The sequence below is a fragment of the Coregonus clupeaformis genome, chromosome 27 (assembly GCF_020615455.1).
Source record: "Coregonus clupeaformis isolate EN_2021a chromosome 27, ASM2061545v1, whole genome shotgun sequence".
NCBI lineage: Eukaryota > Metazoa > Chordata > Actinopteri > Salmoniformes > Salmonidae > Coregonus > Coregonus clupeaformis.
Window position 1 is genome coordinate 41,989,694 of NC_059218.1, and position 20,440 is coordinate 42,010,133.

At 44.3% G+C, this 20,440-nt stretch overlaps 2 protein-coding genes across 2 annotated transcripts in view; one reads left to right on the forward strand and one right to left on the reverse strand.

Moving 5' to 3' along the window:
• LOC121564845 (solute carrier family 46 member 3-like) overlaps nt 1–9,779 on the reverse strand; it is a 42,984-nt gene extending 33,205 nt beyond the window's left edge. The window contains exons 1-2 of the mRNA XM_045208217.1: nt 9,663–9,779; nt 8,002–8,215 (exon numbers count right to left, since the gene is read on the reverse strand). Of these exons, the coding sequence (XP_045064152.1) occupies nt 8,002–8,184 (183 nt within the window). The 5' untranslated portion in view covers nt 8,185–8,215; nt 9,663–9,779. The remainder of the gene's footprint in view (nt 1–8,001; nt 8,216–9,662) is intronic.
• Nucleotides 9,780–19,192: 9,413 nt separating this feature from the next.
• Nucleotides 19,193–20,440, forward strand: part of synj1 (synaptojanin 1) — an 84,627-nt gene continuing 83,379 nt past the window's right edge. Inside the window, 1 exon segment of the mRNA XM_045207948.1 lies at nt 19,193–19,236. The gene's annotated coding sequence lies outside the window, so the exon portion shown is untranslated.

The window sequence follows — 20,440 nt, forward strand, 5'->3', positions numbered from 1 at the left end:
CGTACTTTTTGGAGAAATGTCCTCTGGTCTGATGAAACAAAAATAGAACTGTTTGGCCATAATGACCATTGTTATGTTTGGAGGAAAAAGGGGGAAGCTTGCAAGCCGAGGAACACCATCCCAACCGTGAAGCACGGGGGTGGCAGCATCATGCTGTGGGGGTGCTTTGCTGCAGGAGGGACTGGTGCACTTCACAAAATAGATTGCATCATGAGGAAGGAAAATTATGTGGATCTATTGAAGCAATATCTCAAGACATCAGTCAGGAAGTTAAAGCTTGGTCGCAAATGGGTCTTCCAAATAAACAATGACCCCAAGCATACTTCCAAAGTTGTGGCAAAATGGCTTAAGGACAACAAAGTCAAGGTATTGGAGTGGCCATCACAAAGCCCTGACCTCAATCCTATAGAACATTTGTGGGCAGAACTGAAAAAGCATGTGCGAGCAAGGAGGCCTACAAATCTGACTCAGTTACACCAGCTCTGTCAGGAGGAATGTGCAAAAATTCACCCAAGTTATTGTGGGAAGCATGTGGAAGGCTACCCGAAACGTTTGTCCCAAGTTAAACAATTTAAAGGCAATGCTACCAAATACTAATTGAGTGTATGTAAACTTCTGACCCACTGGGAATGTGATGAAAGAAATAAAAAGCTGAAATAAATCATTCTCTACTATTATTCTGACATTTCACATTCTTAAAATAAAGTGGTGATCCTAACTGACCTAAGACAGGGAATCTTTACTAGGATTATATGTCAGGGGTCAAAATCAAAAGTTACAGTCAGTATCTGGTGTCGCCACCAGCTGCATTAAGTACTGCAGTGCATCTCCTCCTCATGGACTGCACCAGATTTGCCAGTTCTTGCTGTGAGATGTTACCCGACTCTTCCACCAAAGCACCTGCAAGTTCCCAGACATTTCTGGGGGGGAATGGCCCTAGCCCTCACCCTCCGATCCAGCAGGTCCCAGACGTGCTCAATGGGATTGAGATCCGGGCTCTTCGCTGGCCATGGCAGAACACTGACATTCCTGTCTTGCAGGAAATCACACACAGAACGAGCAGTATGGCTGGTGGCATTGTGATGATGGAGGGTCATGTCAGGATGAGCCTGCAGGAAGGGTACCACACGAGGGAGGAGGATGTCTTCCCTGTAACGCACAGCGTTGAGATTGCCTGCAATGACAACAAGCTCAGTCCGATGATGCTGTGACACAACGCCCCAGACCATGACGGACCCTCCACCTCCAAATCGATCCCGCTCCAGAGTACAGGCCTCAGTGTAACACTCATTCCTTCGACGATAAACGCGAATCCGACCATCACCACTGATGAGACAAAACCGCAACTCGTCAGTGAAGAGCACTTTTTGCCAGTCCTGTCTGGTCCAGCGACGGTGGGTTTGTGCCCATAGGCGACGCTGTTGCCAGTGATGTCTGGTGAGGACCTGCCTTACAACAGGCCTACAAGCCCTCAGTCCAGCCTCTCTCAGCCTATTGCGGACAGTCTGAGCACTGATGGAGGGATTGTGCGTTCCTGGTGTAACTCGGACAGTTGTTGTTTCCATCCTGTACCTGTCCCGCAGGTGTGATGTTCGGACGTACCGATCCTGTGCAGGTGTTTGTCACGGTCGTCTATGTCGTCCAAGTATGACCAAGGCGCAGCGTGTCCAAGAAACATGACTTTATTCAAATAAACGTAACTATTATACAAAACAAAAGACGACTCAATGAAGTCCACGGTACACTCACCGAAACGGAACAAAAACCCACAAACACAAGGTGAAAACACACAGTTTAAATATGGCTCCCAATCAGAGATAACGAGCCGACAGCTGACACTCGTTACCTCCGATTGGGAGTCACATGACTAATCAAAACCAACAAAACCAAACACACCCAATAACACAACATAACCTACCCAAAACCCAACAAAACGAACACACCCTGACTCAAAATACAAGTCCCGGAGCCAGAGTGTGACAGTACCCCCCCCTAAAGGCGCGGACTGCGACCGCGCCTCACAACCCCACAATAGGGGAGGGCTGGGTGGGTGTTGCTCCTCGGAGGCGGCTCCGGCTCCGGGCTTGACCACCACCCCACTATAGTCACTACCCACTCTCGTAGCCTCCTCCAAATGACCACCCTCCAATTTAACCCACCTGGATTAAGGGGCAGCACCGGACTAAGGGGTAGCACCGGACTAAGGGGCAGCACCAGGATAAGAGGCAGCACCAGGCTAAGGGGCAGCACCGGACTGAATGGCGGATCCTGGCTGGCTGGCTCTGGCGGATCCTGGCTGGCTGGCGGATCCTGGCTGGACGGCTCTGGCAGATCCTGGCTAGACGGCTCTGGCGGATCCTGGCTGGACGGCTCTGGCGGATCCTTGCTGGACGGCTCTGGCGGATCCTGGCTGGACGGCTCTGGCGGATCCTGGCTGGACGGCTCTGGCGGATCCTGGCTGGACGGCTCTGGCGGATCCTGGCTGGACGGCTCTGGCGGATCCTGGCTGGACGGCTCTGGCGGATCCTGGCTGGACGGCTCTGGCGGATCCTGGCTGGACGGCTCTGGCGGATCTGGCTGCTCATGGCTGGCTGACGGATCTGGCTGCTCATGGCTGGCTGACGGATCTGGCTGCTCATGGCTGGCTGACGGATCTGGCTGCTCATGGCTGGCTGACGGATCTGGCTGCTCATGGCTGGCTGACGGATCTGGCTGCTCATGGCTGGCTGACGGATCTGGCTGCTCATGGCTGGCTGACGGATCTGGCTGCTCATGGCTGGCTGACGGATCTGGCTGCTCATGGCTGGCGGAAGGCTCTGGCTGATCCTGTCTGGCGGAAGGCTCTGGCTGATCCTGTCTGGCGGAAGGCTCTGGCTGATCCTGTCTGGCGGAAGGCTCTGGCTGATCCTGTCTGGCGGAAGGCTCTAGCGGCTCCTGTCTGGCGGAAGGCTCTAGCGGCTCCGGTCTGGCGGACGGCTCTGAAGGCTCATGGCAGACGGGCGGCTTTGCAGGCTCAGTACAGACGGGCGGCTTTAGCGCCCGTTGGGCAGACGGGCAGTTCAAGCGCCGTTGGGCAGACGGGCAGTTCAGGCGCCGTTGGGCAGACGGGCAGTTCAGGCGCCCGTTGGGCAGACGGGCAGTTCAGGCGCCGTTGGGCAGACGGGGCAGTTCAGGCGCCGTTGGGCAGACGGGCAGTTCAGGCGCCGTTGGGCAGACGGGCAGTTCAGGCGCCGTTGGGCAGACGGCAGACTCTGGCCGGCTGAGACGCACTGTAGGCCTGATGCGTGGGGCCGGAACTGGTGGTCCCGGGCTGAGGACACGCCTCTCAGGGCTAGTGCGGGGAGCAGCAACAGGCCGGGCTGGGCTGGCGACGCACCCCGTAGGCTTCGTGCGTGGAGCAGGAACAGGCCGGGCTGGACTGGTGACGCACCCCGTAGGCTTCGTGCGTGGAGCAGGAACAGGCCGGGCTGGGCTGGTGACGCACATCGTGGACCTGGTGCGTGGAGTAGGAACAGGCCGGTCCGTACCGGGAACACACACCACTGGCCTTAACTGGGGATCAGGAACGGGCCGGACCGGACTGGTAACACACCTCAGTCTCTCACGCCGTGCCACAACAACTTCCCTCCCTCTACTCGCCAATGGCTCCCGTAATCCGATAGCCTTCTCTCCACATCTCCCTGTGGCAGCCTCCTGCTGCCCAGGCGCCCAAGCCATGTGCCCCCCCCCAATTTTTTTTTGGGGTTGCCTCTCGTCCTTCCGACGATGGCCCTGCTGATGCCGTTGCTCCTCTCCTGCCAGGTTCTCCCCCTTCATCGCCCTCCGGTACCGGACGGCCTCCTCCTGCGTAATATGTCCCCAGCCGAGGAGGACATCCACCAGCGTTCTCTCCTTACCCGGCGCTTCCTCCCCAAGAAATTATTGGGTAGTACTCTCGGGCTTCCAGCCTTGCCTCCGTGCTGCCTCCTCATATCGCCGCCTCTCGGCTTTAGCTGCCTCCAGCTCTTCACGAGGACGGCGATATTCTCCCGGTTGTGCCCAAGGCCCCTTACCATCCAGAATCTCCTCCCATGTCCATGAATCCTTTATGGGTGGATATAAATCCTGTGTAGGTGGATCCTGTTGCCGCTTGACACGCTGCTTGGTCCTTTTATGGTGGGTTTTTCTGTCACGGTCGTCTATGTCGTCCAAGTATGACCAAGGCGCAGCGTGTCCAAGAAACATGACTTTATTCAAATAAACGTAACTATTATACAAAACAAAAGACGACTCAATGAAGTCCACGGTACACTCACCGAAACGGAACAAAAACCCACAAACACAAGGTGAAAACACACAGTTTAAATATGGCTCCCAATCAGAGATAACGAGCCGACAGCTGACACTCGTTACCTCCGATTGGGAGTCACATGACTAATCAAAACCAACAAAACCAAACACACCCAATAACACAACATAACCTACCCAAAACCCAACAAAACGAACACACCCTGACTCAAAATACAAGTCCCGGAGCCAGAGTGTGACAGTGTTGTTACACGTGGTCTGCCACTGCGAGGACGATCAGCTGTTCGTCCTGTCTCCCTGTAGCGCCGTCTTAGGCGTCTCACAGTACGGACATTGCAATTTATTGCCCTGGCCACATCTGCAGTCCTCATGCCTCCTTGCAGCATGCCTAAGGCACGTTCACGCAGATGAGCAGGGACCCTGGGCGTCTTTCTTTTGATGTTTTTCAGTCAGTAGAAAGGCCTCTTTAGTGTCCTAAGTTTTCATAACTGTGACCTTAATTGCCTACCGTCTGTAAGCTGTTTGTGTCTTAACGACCGTTCCACAGGTTCATGTTCATTAATTGTTTATGGTTCATTGAACAAGCATGGGAAACAGTATTTAAACCCTTTACAATGAAGATCTGTGAAGTTATTTGGATTTGTACGAATTAATTTTGTAAGACAGGGTCCTGAAAAAGGGACATTTCTTTTTTTGCTGAGTTTATCTACCTCAACTACCTCGTTCCCCTGCACATCGACTAGGTACTGGTAGCCCGTGTGTATAGCCAAGTTATCGTTACTCATTGTGTATTTATTATTACTTTTATTATTACATGTTTTACTTTTCTATTATTTCTCTATTTTCTTTTACCAAGATTTGGGTGACTAAACCAAATCAGAGAAAGTGGTACAAATCTGGAAAATAACATGGTGTCAGCTGGGCTGGACGCTGTGAGAGAGTCAAGGCTACCTGAGAGGCTCACCGTTGAACTCATCTTTCTTCTCAAATCCAAAGGACATAAAACAATATCGAGGTAAGAAAGATTTTGATTTTGAGACATGACATGTATTATTTTTAAATTTTAGTATACGCTTTTTCATATTAATGCGATTTTCTCAGAAATACAAGCGAATCTCTGAAATTTAAACAGAGCAGAGCTTATTATTTTCAAAGTCTTTTACAATTAATTCAGTTCGTGTCATGTTAATTTTGCGACACGAAGAAACAACTTTGCAGAGGACACAACATGTAAAATCCTCAAAAGTCGCTGCAAGAAGCGGCACCTCTCTGTCACCAGAGCTCGGTGCTTATTATCGGATGTATTTGGTTACGAAATCCAACTTTTTGTATATAATGTTAATGATATGTTAGAGACTGAACGATTCAGAACATGAAGAATCATATTTGTCTTGGTAAAATCTATTTTATAACATAAGGAAGTGAAATTTCACCACCATCTACGCTACATAGTATGTGGACACCCCTTCAAATTAGAAACACATTACACACTACATGTGTTTCATTAGTGGATTCAGCTATTTCAGCCACACCCGTTGCTGACAGGTGTATAAAATCGAGCACACAGCCATGCAATCTCCATAGACAAACATTGGCAGTAGAATGGCCTTACTGAAGAGCTCAAGTGACTTTCAACATGGCACTGTCATAGCATGCCACCTTTCCAACAAGTCAGTTTCTGTCCTGCTAGAGCTGCCCTCGGTCAACTGTAAGTGCTGTTATTGTGAAGTGGAAAAGTCTAGGAGCAACAACGGCTCAGCCGCGAAGTGGTAGGCCACACAAGCTCACAGAACGTGCTGAAGTGCGGAGTGCGGGATTACTTAAAAATCATACAAATGTGATTTTCTGGACTTTTGTTTTAGATTCCGTCTCTCACAGTTGAAGTGTACCTATGATTAAAATGACAGACCTCTACATGCTTTGTAAGTAGGAAAACCTGCAAAATCGGCAGTGTATCAAATACTTGTTCTCCCCACTGTATATACTTTTGTTGATTAGTCCTTTATATAACCCTTAATGTAGTTCTGTTGGTTAGGCCTATATAACCCTATATGTAGTTTTGGTGGTTAGGCCTACAGTGAGGGGACAAAAATGTTGATCCCCTGCTGATTTTGTACGTTTGCCCACTGACAAAGACATGATCAGTCTGTAATTTTAATGGTAGGTTTATTTGAACAGTGAGAGACAGAATAACAACAAAAAAATCCAGAAAAACGCATGTCAAAAATGTTATAAATTTATTTGCATTTTAATGAGGGAAATAAGTATTTGACCCCTCTGCAAAACATGACTTAGTACTTGGTGGCAAAACCCTTGTTGGCAATCACAGAGGTCAGACGTTTCTTGTAGTTGGCCACCAGGTTTGCACACATCTCAGGAGGGATTTTGTCCCACTCCTCTTTGCAGATCTTCTCCAAGTCATTAAGGTTTCGAGCCTGACGTTTGGCAACTCGAACCTTCAGCTCCCTCCACAGATTTTCTATGGGATTAAGGTCTGGAGACTGGCTAGGCCACTCCAGGACCTTAATGTGCTTCTTCTTGAGCCACTCCTTTGTTGCCTTGGCCGTTGTTTTGGCTCATTGTCATGCTGGAATACCCACCCACGACCCATTTTCAATGCCCTGGCTGAGGGAAGGAGGTTCTCACCCAAGATTTGACGGTACATGGCCCCGTCCATCGTCCCTTTGATGCGGTGAAGTTGTCCTGTCCACCTAGCAGAAAAACACCCCCAATGCATTAATGTTTCCACCTGCATGTTTGACGGTGGGGATGGTGTTCTTGGGGTCATAGGCAGCATTCCTCCTCCTCCAAACACGGCGAGTTGAGTTGATGCCAAAGAGCTCCATTTTGGTCTCATCTGACCACAACACTTTCACTCAGTTCTCCTCTGAATCATTCAGATGTACATTGGCAAACTTCAGACGGGCCTGTATATGTGTTTTCTTGAGCAGGGGGACCTTGCGGGTGCTGCAGGATTTCAGTCCTTCACGGCGTAGTGTGTTACCAATTGTTTTCTTGGTGACTATGGTCCCAGCTGCCTTGAGATCATTGACAAGATCCTCCCGTGTAGTTCTGGGCTGATTCCTCACCGTTCTCATGATCATTGCAACTCCACGAGGTGAGATCTTGCATGGAGCCCCAGGCCGAGGGAGATTGACAGTTCTTTTGTGTTTCTTCCATTTGCGAATAATCAACAGACTTTTAGCACGCTTATAGGGAAGGACGTTCAACAAGCACAGCACTTACACAAATTACTAATGATTGGCTGAGAGAAATTGATGATAAAAAAATTGTGGGGGCTGTTTTGTTAGATTTCAGTGCGGCTTTTGACATTATCGATCATAGTCTGCTGCTGAAAAAACGTATGTGCTTTACACCCCCTGCTATATTGTGGATAAAGAATTACCTGTCTAACAGAACACAGAGAGTGTTCTTTAATGGAAGCCTCTCCAACATAATCCAGGTAGAATCTGTAATTCCCCAGGGCAGCTGTCTAGGCCCCTACTTTTTAAAATCTTTACTAACGACATGCCACTGGCTTTGAGTAAAGACAGTGTGTCTATGTATGCGGATGACTCAAACACTATACACGTCAGCTACTACAGCAACTGAAATGACTGCAACACTGGATAGGTTAGGTTCTACAGTAACTAACCTGTTGGTTGTTGTCAGAGACTGGGTAGGTTGTGTTGGTTAGGTTCTACGGTAACTAACCTCATGGTGGCTGCTGGTGTTGGAGGGATCGCAGCGTGAGCTGTTGTCAGAGACAGGGTAGGTTGTGTTGGTCAGCTCCTGCCATAGCCTCCTGTAGACATACTGCTGTACCAGAGGGTAGATCAGGAAACTGGCGAAGGCATATACGGCTACCAGAGGCTCCACCAGGAATAATCCCTTCATTCTCCTCAGGGGGGAGTGGACACACAGACCCCTGGAAGACAAGGTAGGAGAGTTCAGTGGACAGAGAGACTGACAGACAGACAGACAGACAGACCCCTAGAAGACAAGGTAGGAGAGTTCAGTGGACAGACAGACAGACAGACAGACAGACAGACAGACAGACAGACCCCTAGAAGACAAGGTTAGGAGGTTAATACAGAGCCAACCGGGCAACAGAATAGATCCTAGACAAGTCACCAAGAAAACAAGGCAGGGTTAATGGGTCCGTTTACCCCCCTAACTAAGGCAGGGTTAATGGGTCCGTTTACCCTACATATTTATCCTGTTGCTTTCATTAATGTTACTTAAAACAACATACGCTGAGTGTACAAAACATTAAGGACACCTAACTAATATTTAGTTGCGCAACACCCCCCCTAACTAAGTTTAAATGTATTAGGCTAAGGTGTATGTAAACTTCCAACTTCAACTGTATATATAAACAGGCTGAAATTTCAGGCAGTGTTTTCAAACAGCTCTTACACTAAAAGGCATTATCATCACTTTCACAGTATTATTTCAACCTCATTGTGTGGAAATAAATACAAAACACAGGAAAATCTATTTTTGACTGTACTGGGCCTTTAAAAACACTTGTTTTTTGAATGTATTGGGTTTCATACAGGGGCAACCTGGAGACGGATTCTAAACAAGTTGAGTCAGAAGAGCCCACTTGTATTTATGCTGCTGTTCTCACAATTGTCTCTTCAAAACACAGTTAATACACTCTTCTTGGCTGGGAACCATTACAGTAGGCCTGGGGAATGGGACAGACAGACTGACAAAGAATGTCAAGTCACACCTGCTGGGATATGTAGAAACCTACACTCCTCTTCAAGAAGTCAGACCCAGTCTAATGAGATTATGGCTCGCTGTCGAAGGAGGATGTACATGGGTAGACCCAGCCTGTATATACACTGCATATGCAATTAAGAGAACACCTGTACACAAAAATACACAAAAATGTATGCACGCATGACTGTAAGTCGCTTTGGATAAAAGCGTCTGCTAAATGGCATATTATTATTATATTATTAAGAAGTTCCTAGCATACTGTAGGCTACTGTCTGAATTAATACATTGGGATGTGTTTAAAGATTGGAATATCAGCTATAATAGATAGAGCATTCTGGCCAACAAGTGTAGAATAAAAACAATGACTTATTGTAAACAATGTAAAAAATAAAATTAAAATACAAATATGTCAAACAAGACTTCCCTTCCCTGTCTATAGCTAGTTCAGTTACATGTGAACCAGTATCTGGGCAGATGGGGAGACTATGCATTTGTCCTTCTGCTCAGATCCTGGTTCAAGTTACATGATGATGATCGTGTCTGTATTATCTGACACACAGACAATACACTTCACCTGACTGACCAAGTTCATAGGACAAGGAAAATGCATAACATCAGTGTCTAAAAGAGAAACAATTTCTCACCTTTTAGTTCGTCATATGGTGAACTCACAAAAATACCAGTTCGCTCTTCCTGGATGTTTAGACCATTTCTGCGGACATCTGTTCAGTGTTTATGGCGCTGTAATGCCCGATCCACGGTCGTCACTAGTTACCACAGGGACAAAGTCATAATCATGGCTAAACCCCGCCTATTTCTACAATTTATCTTCTTAAAATCCGATTTTGAACCTAACGCTAAACTTAACCACACTGATAACCTTATGCCTAACCCTAACCTTAAATTAAGACCCAAAAAAAAAATTTAGTTTTCATGAATTTTTACGATATAGACCATTTTGACTTTGTGGCTGTGGTACAACCCAAATCCAACCGCTTATGAAAGCTTGTTCCGCCCCTCTTGTCCTATGATTGGATGGTTCTCAGTAGAGCATCCTTCGCTATGGCCAGAGCTTCTGTCAGTCATATTTTTTATTTTATTTAACCTTTATTTAACTAGGCAAGTCAGTTAAGAACAAATTCTTATTTACAATGACGGCCTATTTTTTATTTTATTTAACCTTTATTTAACTAGGCAAGTCAGTTAAGAACAAATTCTTATTTACAATGACGGCCTATTTTTTAATTTATTTAACCTTTATTTAACTAGGCAAGTCAGTTAAGAACAAATTATTATTTACAATGACGGCCTACATATAAAAGGTACAGTATGAGGGTTGTTTTGAATATAGCAAAACATTTTGTGACAGTCTGTCTTTTTCGCTTTTCTATTTGCCTCTACATAGGTTCCCTCAGGCATGTGTTGTTGTATTAGTATTAAATCGTAATTATTTAACAAAAATATAACTTTAAAAGGGAACGAATTCACCTGTGTGAAATCACCTCTTCCGTGTCTCTTGGTGTTGCTGTATTACATTTTTCTCCTTCAGTTAATTTAATTTGCATTTATCAAAACATATCCATAACTTTATGTAATTGCAATTTTAAATATCCCATTTGTAAGCAATTTACGGTACGGTAAGAGATAGCGTGTCTTTGCGACATTACGTTTGAACGTACCCTACTCAATGGAATCAACAAACAGGGTTCGTGCTATCCGGGATCCTTGGGACGTCCCTACTCCATTGAAGTTGACGTTTAAAAGGTTACGGTTAGGGTTAGGAAAGGGTTATGGTTAAGGTTAGGGTTTAGGGTATGGATTTCCCAAGGATACCACTGATGGTGTCGATCAATGAAGCCGACTGTAGACGAAAGTCGGCGAGTGAATTCGTGGTAGATGCATCTATCGATAACCGAAAGTCCGACACAGTAGTGGTTTTCCTACAGCAAGGCTCAGATCAACATGCCAGTGTCAACATAACTGTTCTTTTAACTATTTCTGTAAAAATGCTGAATTGAAATTATATACCCCAATATCACACATTCACTAACTGAAAACATAACGTGAAAATTAGCCTAATTGGTTAGAGAGAGTTCTCAAATATCACTTTAATTTGTATCCCCTGTAGCTTTAGAATCGTGGAAAAGTTGGTCTGTTTCAGTCATGTCTTTGGCCACATTTGTGTGGGTCAAACAAAAACGCCCTAACGATTGGTTTACAAATAGTGCCTCCCACTATGGCGGTGAAAAGCAACTGCAGCCACTTGAAGGAATCAAAAAACTGCATGACCTTTGATCACGTGTTTTTTGTCATGTTCATGCAGTAAACAATTAGTCACAAGTCGAACAATTTTTTTCGGGGGCTGGAACCAAAATTATTGTTCCGTTTCACTGTTCCGACCTGCATAATAAAGTTCTTAACCGGTTGGAAATAGGGACTAAATTTTTTGTAAAAATTAAATGTAAACATTGCCCCAGTGATGTACTGAGTGAAGTTGACTGGTGAGCTAATGTGGCTCATTTCACATTGGTGTCAAAATCCTGCATTAAGAGCTACAACGCTAATATTTGTGTGAACTCTTCACAGCTGTGTTCTGTGGGTGTCATGTCACTGAGTAGGCTGATACCATATTTCGAGGACCTAAGATCCATTCATAAGGCTGTAATATGCCATCTCTTCAAGCCTACAGGAAAGCCCTCAGGCCTGGAGGGAAGCAAAAGTCATTCCGCTACCCAAGAATAGCAAAGCACCCTTTACTGGCTCAAACAGCCGACCAATCAGCCTGCTACCAAACCTTAATACACTTTTCTGAAAAATTGTGTTTGACCAGATACAATGCTATTTCAAAGTAAACCAATTACCAACTGATTTTCAGCACGCTTATAGGGAAGGGCACCCAACATGTACGGCACTAACACAAATGACTGATGATTGGCTGAAATAAATTCATAATAAGAAGCTTGTGGGAGCTGTTTCGTTAGACTTCAGTGCAGCTTTTGACATTATCGATCCCAATCTGCTGCCGGGAATACTTCTGTTATATCGTGGATCGAGAGTTACCTGTCTGACAGTCCCCTGTAGCTCAGTTGGTAGAGCATGGCGCTTGCAACGCTAGGGTTGTGGGTTCGTTTCCCACGGGGGGCCAGTATGAAAATGTATGCACTCACTAACTGTAAGTCGCTCTGGATAAGAGCGTCTGCTAAATATGTAAAATGTAACATAATACAGAGGGTGTTCTTTAATGGAAGCCTCTCCAACATTATCTAGGTAGAGTCGGGCATTCCCCAGGGCAGTTGTCTTGGCCCCTTACTTTTTTCAATCTTTACTAATGTTCCCTCTATGCTGCGCGCAGGTGCGTAGCTCCCCCGGGACTGCCACGCGCAGAATAAATATCAGCCCGCGCAGAGAAGCACAAGATTGAACTTCACGCAACCTTCTAGTTTTCTCCTTTAGTTAACACTATCAATGTTTCCCTCTACTATGGGAATTGTGATCGAATCAATGCAATATTAGCCACTTTCAATGCAACATAGCTGTAACGTGTACACTGGGAGTCGGGAAGCAAGGACAGGGAGTGCATATCAACGATAAGTAAAACATGGAACAAAACAAGAGTAGCGTACAGACAGGAACAGAGTAACAGAATCAAAACGCCTAGGGAAGGAACCAAAGGGAGTGACATATATAGGGGAGGTAATCAGGAAGGTGATGGAGTCCAGGTGAGTCTGATGAGGCGCAGGTGTGCATAACGATGGTGACAGGTGTGCGTAATAATCAGCAGACTGGCGACCTCGAGCGCCGGAGAGGGAGTATACTTGACAATACCGAAAACAAAACGAACTATGCAAGAGATTTTCTTGTACGCATTGGAGTAGGATTCTATTGCATTGACAGGCATGACTCAGGCCCGTTCTCTACACAGACCGGTGCACCATAACCAATCAGAGCTGTAGTTTCCTTATATGAAAATAGACCATTGCCATATTTGGAGTTGTATCATTCACTTTGAACTGGACTGTGTTTACAGCATGAGTGGTCGTGAGTAGATGTGCTTGTTTTGAGATCAAAGTGCATTTGGCATGTAGCCAAGTGTGCATATTTTTTCATATTGTTTGCTAGTAAGTGAGTTATTAGCCCAGTTGTAGCTATATAATTTCTAGTCAGCAATCGGGGAGTGGTTGCTTCCTGTAAGAGCACAAAACATGTGCATTTCTAGCCGTCTTTGAAAAGCAAGTCAGCGAAATAGCTTTATTTTCTGTCTTAAAGGGGCAGTGTTGTATTTTGAGACAGGCTTGAATAAGATAAGTAGCCAATAGGCAGAGGGTAGCATATTTTGTCTGATTCTCTGTAATAATGGTATGGGAATAATAATGAATTTCTTTTGTAAAGTGGTTTCTTGCATCAAACAACACAACATTTTCAGCATCTCCTTGTCTGAAGGACAAGTGGATATATCAAATCAAATCAAATCTAATTTTATTGGCCACATGCGCCGAATACAACAGGTGCAGACATTACAGTGAAATGCTTACTTACAGCCCTTAACCAACAGTGCATTTATTTTTAATAAAAAAGTAGAATAAAACAAAAAAGTGTTGAGAAAAAAAGAGCAGAAGTAAAATAAAATAACAGTAGGGAGGCTATATATACAGGGGGGTACCGGTGCAGAGTCAATGTGCGGGGGCACCGGCTAGTTGAGGTAGTTGAAGTAATATGTACATGTGGGTAGAGTTAAAGTGACTATGCATAAATAATTAACAGAGTAGCAGCAGCGTAAAAAGATGGGGGGGGGGGGGGAACGAAGACATATTGTCCCACGAAGACATATTGTTGTATGGTGGTATTATACATTTTGTATTGTAGTGGTGTTATATGATGTACTGCTTAATTATTATTATTATAATTTTTTTGTGATGTAAGTGCCTTAATGTGTTTGGACACCTGGAAGAGTACAGCAGCTAATGGGGATCCCTAATAAAATACAAATATACATTTCCAATACGCACAATAGACCGACTGGTGAGTTGATTTCCAATAGTCAAAATCCTGCATTAAGAGCTACAACGCTAATATTTGTGTAAACTCTTCCCAGCTGTGTTCTGTGGCTGTCACTGAGTAGCACTAGTTGGAGTGAATCAATGTGGAAGAAGGTAATCAAAGTAAGGGTTCTCACAGGATAATAGCTCCTCCCACAATGCGGAGCGATGGCTGCGGGATGACGTTAGTGAAGACCAACTGCAGAAACGTACAGTCGACTGCAGTCAAAACGTCATGACCTTTTGATCACATGATTTATGTAAAGTTCATGCTGATGACATGTACTGTAGGTGTAACAGATGTCCCACGAAGACAAGAAAGACTGGTCTCGACACCAGTGTAAAAGATGTCCCACGAAGACAAGAAAGACTGGTCTCGACACCAGTGTAACAGATGTGATCGTACTTCGTAACACTCTTGGTTGTGTTTTTAAAGAAATGACTGTCTAGCCAGCGATCCCAGTTGATTGGTGTTTATTCTGACGATAGGCACAAGGAAGCACATTAGATGTGCAGGACAACAGTATGTTGATGGCTGTAGATTCGTGATTTCGTCTCTAGCAGGCCAATATCAGACTGGGTAATTTGTAATCAAACATAACAAATGCAAAAATAGTACAAAATACAATAAATGTAAGTACCTGACGATAGGCACAAGGAAGCACATTAGATGTGCAGGACAACAGTATGTTGATGGCTGTAGATTCATGATTCGTCTGTTAGCATGGAAATAACTGTGAATTAGCAGAGAGCTAATGCGACCATTACAATTAGAGCATTCTAGCTAACTTGCTTTTACAGCCATAACATCCCAGGAAGCCCCCAATACAGTGCCTTCAGAAAGTATTCATACCCCTTGACTTATTCAACAGTTTATTGTGTTACAGTTTGAATTCCAAATTGATTTTTAAAAAAATAAAAAAATCTCACCCATCTACACACTAGGGTTGAATATTTTCTCGCCATTTTACACATTTTCCATCTTGAGAATAAATCACTTTTCTCCCGGGTAACACGGTATTTCCCGCCAAAAACGGAAGTGTCATTCAAAAGCATCATAAAGCATATACATATGTCTGGATTTGATCAGCATGAAAATTCAAACATGATACTACCTGAGCCTGATGAGCCATATATTAACGACATTTAATGAGCCCAAGCCCAAAAAAGCCCAAATGACTGTGCCTTTATCCAATAAATATATGAAATAGGCTACTGCACATTACACGCAACAGAAAAACATAAAAGCCCATAGATGTAGCTAGCTATATAAAAGCCCATAGATGTAGCTAGCTATATAAAAGCCCATAGATGTAGCTAGCTATATAAAAGCCCATAGATGTAGCTAGCTATAGAAAGCCCATAGATGTAGCTAGCTATAGAAAGCCCATAGATGTAGCTAGCTATAGAAAGCCCATAGATGTAGCTAGCTATATAAAGCCCATAGATGTAGCTAGCTATATAAAAGCCCATAGATGTAGCTAGCTATATAAAAGCCCATAGATGTAGCTAGCTATATAAAAGCCCATATATGTAGCTAGCTATATAAAAGCCCATAGATGTAGCTAGCTATATAAAAGCCCATAGATGTAGCTAGCTATATAAAAGCCCATAGATGTAGCTAGCTATATAAAAGCCCATAGATGTAGCTAGCTATATAAAAGCCCATAGATGTAGCTAGCTATAGAAAGCCCATAGATGTAGCTAGCTATAGAAAGCCCATAGATGTAGCTAGCTATATAAAGCCCATAGATGTAGCTAGCTATAGAAAGCCCATAGATGTAGCTAGCTATATAAAGGCCATTGATGTAGCTAGCTATATAAAGCCCATAGATGTAGCTAGCTATATAAAGCCCATAGATGTAGCTAGCTATATAAAGCCCATAGATGTAGCTAGCTATATAAAGCCCATAGATGTAGCTAGCTATATAAAGCCCATAGATGTAGCTAGCTATATAAAGCCCATAGATGTAGCTAGCTATATAAAGCCCATAGATGTAGCTAGCTATATAAAGCCCATAGATGTAGCTAGCTATATAAAGCCCATAGATGTAGCTAGCTATATAAAAGCCCACAGATGTAGCTAGCTATATAAAAGCCCATAGATGTAGCTAGCTATATAAAGCCCATAGATGTAGCTAGCTATATAAAGCCCATAGATGTAGCTAGCTATATAAAGCCCATAGATGTAGCTAGCTATATAAAAGCCCATAGATGTAGCTAGCTATATAAAGCCCATAGATGTAGCTAGCTATATAAAGCCCATAGATGTAGCTAGCTATATAAAGCCCATAGATGTAGCTAGCTATATAAAGCCCATAGATGTAGCTAGCTATATAAAGCCCATAGATGTAGCTAGCTATATAAAGCCCATAGATGTAGCTAGCTATATAAAGCCCATAGATGTAGCTAGCTATATAAAAGCCCATAGATGTAGCTAGCTATATAAAGCCCATAGATGTAGCTAGCTATATAAAGCCCATAGATGTAGCTAGCTATATTAAAGCCCATAGATGTAGCTAGCTATATAAAGCCCATAGATGTAGCTAGCTATATAAAAGCCCATAGATGTAGCTAGCTATATAAAGCCCATAGATGTAGCTAGCTATATAAAGCCCATAGATGTAGCTAGCTATATAAAGCCCATAGATGTAGCTAGCTATATAAAGCCCATAGATGTAGCTAGCTATATAAAGCCCATAGATGTAGCTAGCTATATAAAGCCCATAGATGTAGCTAGCTATATAAAGCCCATAGATGTAGCTAGCTAGATGCGCTTTTGGGTAAATAAATGATACTAGCTCCAGTAGTCTAATATTTTAGAGTGTGAACTGTTTTACATTTTAGTCATTTAGCAGACGCTCTTATCCAGAGCGACTTACAGTTAGTGAATACATATTTTTTTATACTGGCCCCCTCGTGGGAATCAAACCCACAACCCTGGCGTTGCAAACGCCATGCTCTATCAACTGAGCTACATCCCTGCCGGCCATTCCCTCCCCTACCCTGGGCCAATTGTGCGCCACCCATGAGTCTCCCGGTCACGGCCGGCTGCGACAGAGCCTGGATTCGAACCAGGATCTCTAGTGGCTCAGTTAGCACTGCGATGCAGTGCCTTAGACCACTTAGACCACGGAGTTTTACTGTACTGTACTGTATTATATGGGCTGGAATTACTCACATAGTTCAAACCATGATAAAGCAGAAGAGAACATGTGATTCTGGTGCAGCACATGTAGCCTACAAAGTTACAAGTATAGGCTAGCGAATTTTGATTTTGAAATATAATCGGGCCTATTTGTATAATTAGTAGGCTGACCTTTCATAATATTTCCCATAATGCTCATTATGCATAACCCATCATTAATGAGCTAAATATAAGGCGAATACTGCATCCAATGTATTACCTGAAAGAGGTAGGTTAGGACATCTATATATATATATATAAGGCTAGATATCAATCTAGAACAGGATGATCTATTTTGGATGCAATTTGAATGGAGTTGATGGAGAGAGAGAAAGACTGCGAGAGAGTGCTTGCACCTGCACTGATTTTAAAACAACGAGATTCGAGTGATAGACTGTTTTTAAACTCTGCAGCTGCAATTAAAAATTATTATCTTAACAATTAAAAAACAAGGTGACCCCCGAAAGCCAGATGGAGATGGGTAAATTAGACGCGCATTCGGTCTTTATATTACTGTAATATAGGCTATGCAGCAGCAAATGTAGGCCTACCTGTCACAAGAAGAAAAGTGACCATGATGAGATGATAGGTCTACATGCATTGTTACCATGATGAGATGATAGGTCTACATGCATCGTTACCATGATGAGATGATAGGTCTACATGCATTGTTACCATGATGAGATGATAGGTCTACATGCATTGTTACCATGATGAGATGATAGGTCTACATGCATTGTTACCATGCTGAGATGATAGGTCTACATGCATCGTTACCATGATGAGATGATAGGTCTACATGCATTGTTACCATGCTGAGATGATAGGTCTACATGTATTGTTACCATGCTGAGATGATAGGTCTACATGCATTGTTACCATGGTGAGATGATAGGTCTATATGCATTGTGAACTGCGCTCCATACTGAGATGGGCTCTGTCTCCACCCTGAGCGTTGATGACTCATGACGCAGAGGCCGTAGAGAAGCCAGATTTAGACATCACATAATTTAACAGTTCCATTTCACGTCATGCTGTTCATATAAATAATTTACCGGTTTCTCGTAGTTACTTATCCCTGGAAAAGGGAGTGGTTTCGGGCGGTAAATCCCGGTAACCGTGTTCCTTCCATTAAGAGGCTCCTTGTGAGTAGGCCGAGGCCAATTACATTTTAAGTCATTTAGCAGACGCTCTCATCCAGAGCGACTTACAGTTAGTGAGTGCATAAATTTTTTTTCCATACTGGCCCCCCCCCCGTGCGAATCGAACCCACAACCCTGGCGTTGCAAGCGCCGTGCTCTACCAACAGCTACAGGCCTATAAAGTGATAGGAATATCACGTGCTTCAGTAAAGTTGGTTTCTTAGCGTCCATAGCCACGGCGATCAACCGTACCGCAGAAATTGAACATAAATCACAGAAAATATACGTTGTGGTGGCAGCTGCAGAGAAGTACTTAGGCGTACGAGATTTTTCCTGCGGAGTTACGAGGTTTTTGTTGAATGATGGTGGCCCATCCTCCCAGGCTGCTGACCTGGTGTCAGATCAGATAGGTGCCACAGTAGGTTGGTGGCACCTTAATTGGGGAGGACGGGCTTCTGGTAATAGCTGGAGCGGAGACGGTGGCATGGTATTAAATATATGTAACACATGGTTTCCATGTGTTGATGCCATTCCGTTAGCGCCGTTCCAGCCATTTATTAGCCATCCTCCCCTCAGCAGCCTGGATAGGGCCAAGTAGTGGAATAGTGGTAAGGTTTTAATGTTGGTAGGGCTAGTTTTCTTCCCTTTTCTGTCACAACGTGTAATGAATTCACACACCAGAACAGTAGGCGGAAACACAAGGCTAGATAAGAGAAATAGATTAACGCCGGCCTCACACTCCAGTACAGTAGGTGGTGGTGTTTTCACCTTTCAGTTGGATGCGATCCGCCAAATACACATTTTAAGAAGAAGAAGCGACCGTAAGACGAAAAACCCGGCGGGGGGAGATACGGTAAGAGGTTTAGCAAATTGCATTTTCCTACGGTGTATGAAACAACGGTTATTATTTCAAAAGAGGTGTGAACAACAATATTCAGTCTGCAGTTTGGTTGCTCGGAGCGTGTCAGGTTGCTAACCTTTGCTCAAGGAAATCGACGACACCGACCATTCAAAGCGATGGATGAATACGAGGAAATAGCTAACGTTAGCCTTCCTTAGCTGGTGATGTTGGCTAGCTACATAAGCTGTCATGCGCAAGAACAACGTTGGAATATTATTTGCAGCAATTTGTTAAATTCAATCAATTAATGTGAGCTGCTGATGTGATTACTAGCTAACTAAATCCATCTGGCGTGAATTCCCACCGCGCCTAACATTAGCTAACTAGCTAGTCTAGCTAACGTTAGCTAGCTGCTCACCTAATCATCCCCAAGCCAAGTCGTAAATTTTTTCGTGACAAGAGGTGTTAGCTACTGAAATCTAGGGGTGAGGCTGTCATCTTCGTAATGCAGCACTAGGCATCGATCTAAAAACCGATCTGTGGTGGGCAATGGAATAGCAAAAAGCTGCGCATCTTGGGCATACAGTTGGTGAGGCGAGACACAAGTCGTGACTGACATTTTTTTGTGTTTTTCTTTTTTTTGTTGGTCTTTCCTTCCCGGCCTAGTCGCTGGTAACGTCCAGGTATCTTGCGGACTGCAGCCTTGGCAATCAATCTACCTTGCTGCTAAATAGGCCTACACTGTATGTAGCAATGTGTCACTCAGCTATTGCAGATAGTGTTATGGAAGTCATTGGTAATAAGATGTTGTACTACCGGTGTGTAGCTAATGGTTGTTTATGTTGGTATTAAACTTTGGGAGTCAACCTAGCGATGGCCAGTTAGCTCATGTTTATCAGTAGGGCTGTGATACCTGTCCGAGGCGGCAGCATCGCTGTGTGATGTCTGACAGCGGCATTGTATGCCCCTGCGCCACCAGGATATATCGCAGATGCACACACTGTCAATGTATTTACAGCAAGGTGTGGTGATGAGGATAAATGACATCTACAAAAAAAAAAGAGTGAGGGAGGGAGGGAGACACACACTGAACGACCTCTGGGCGTAGGTTCAGAGCACTCCCATACAAATCTGAGAGCAGCGTCTAGTTTTGTGCCAACATCTATCAAACTGCTCAACTCTTGAAGTTTTTGTCTTTATTTGTATTGTAAATATG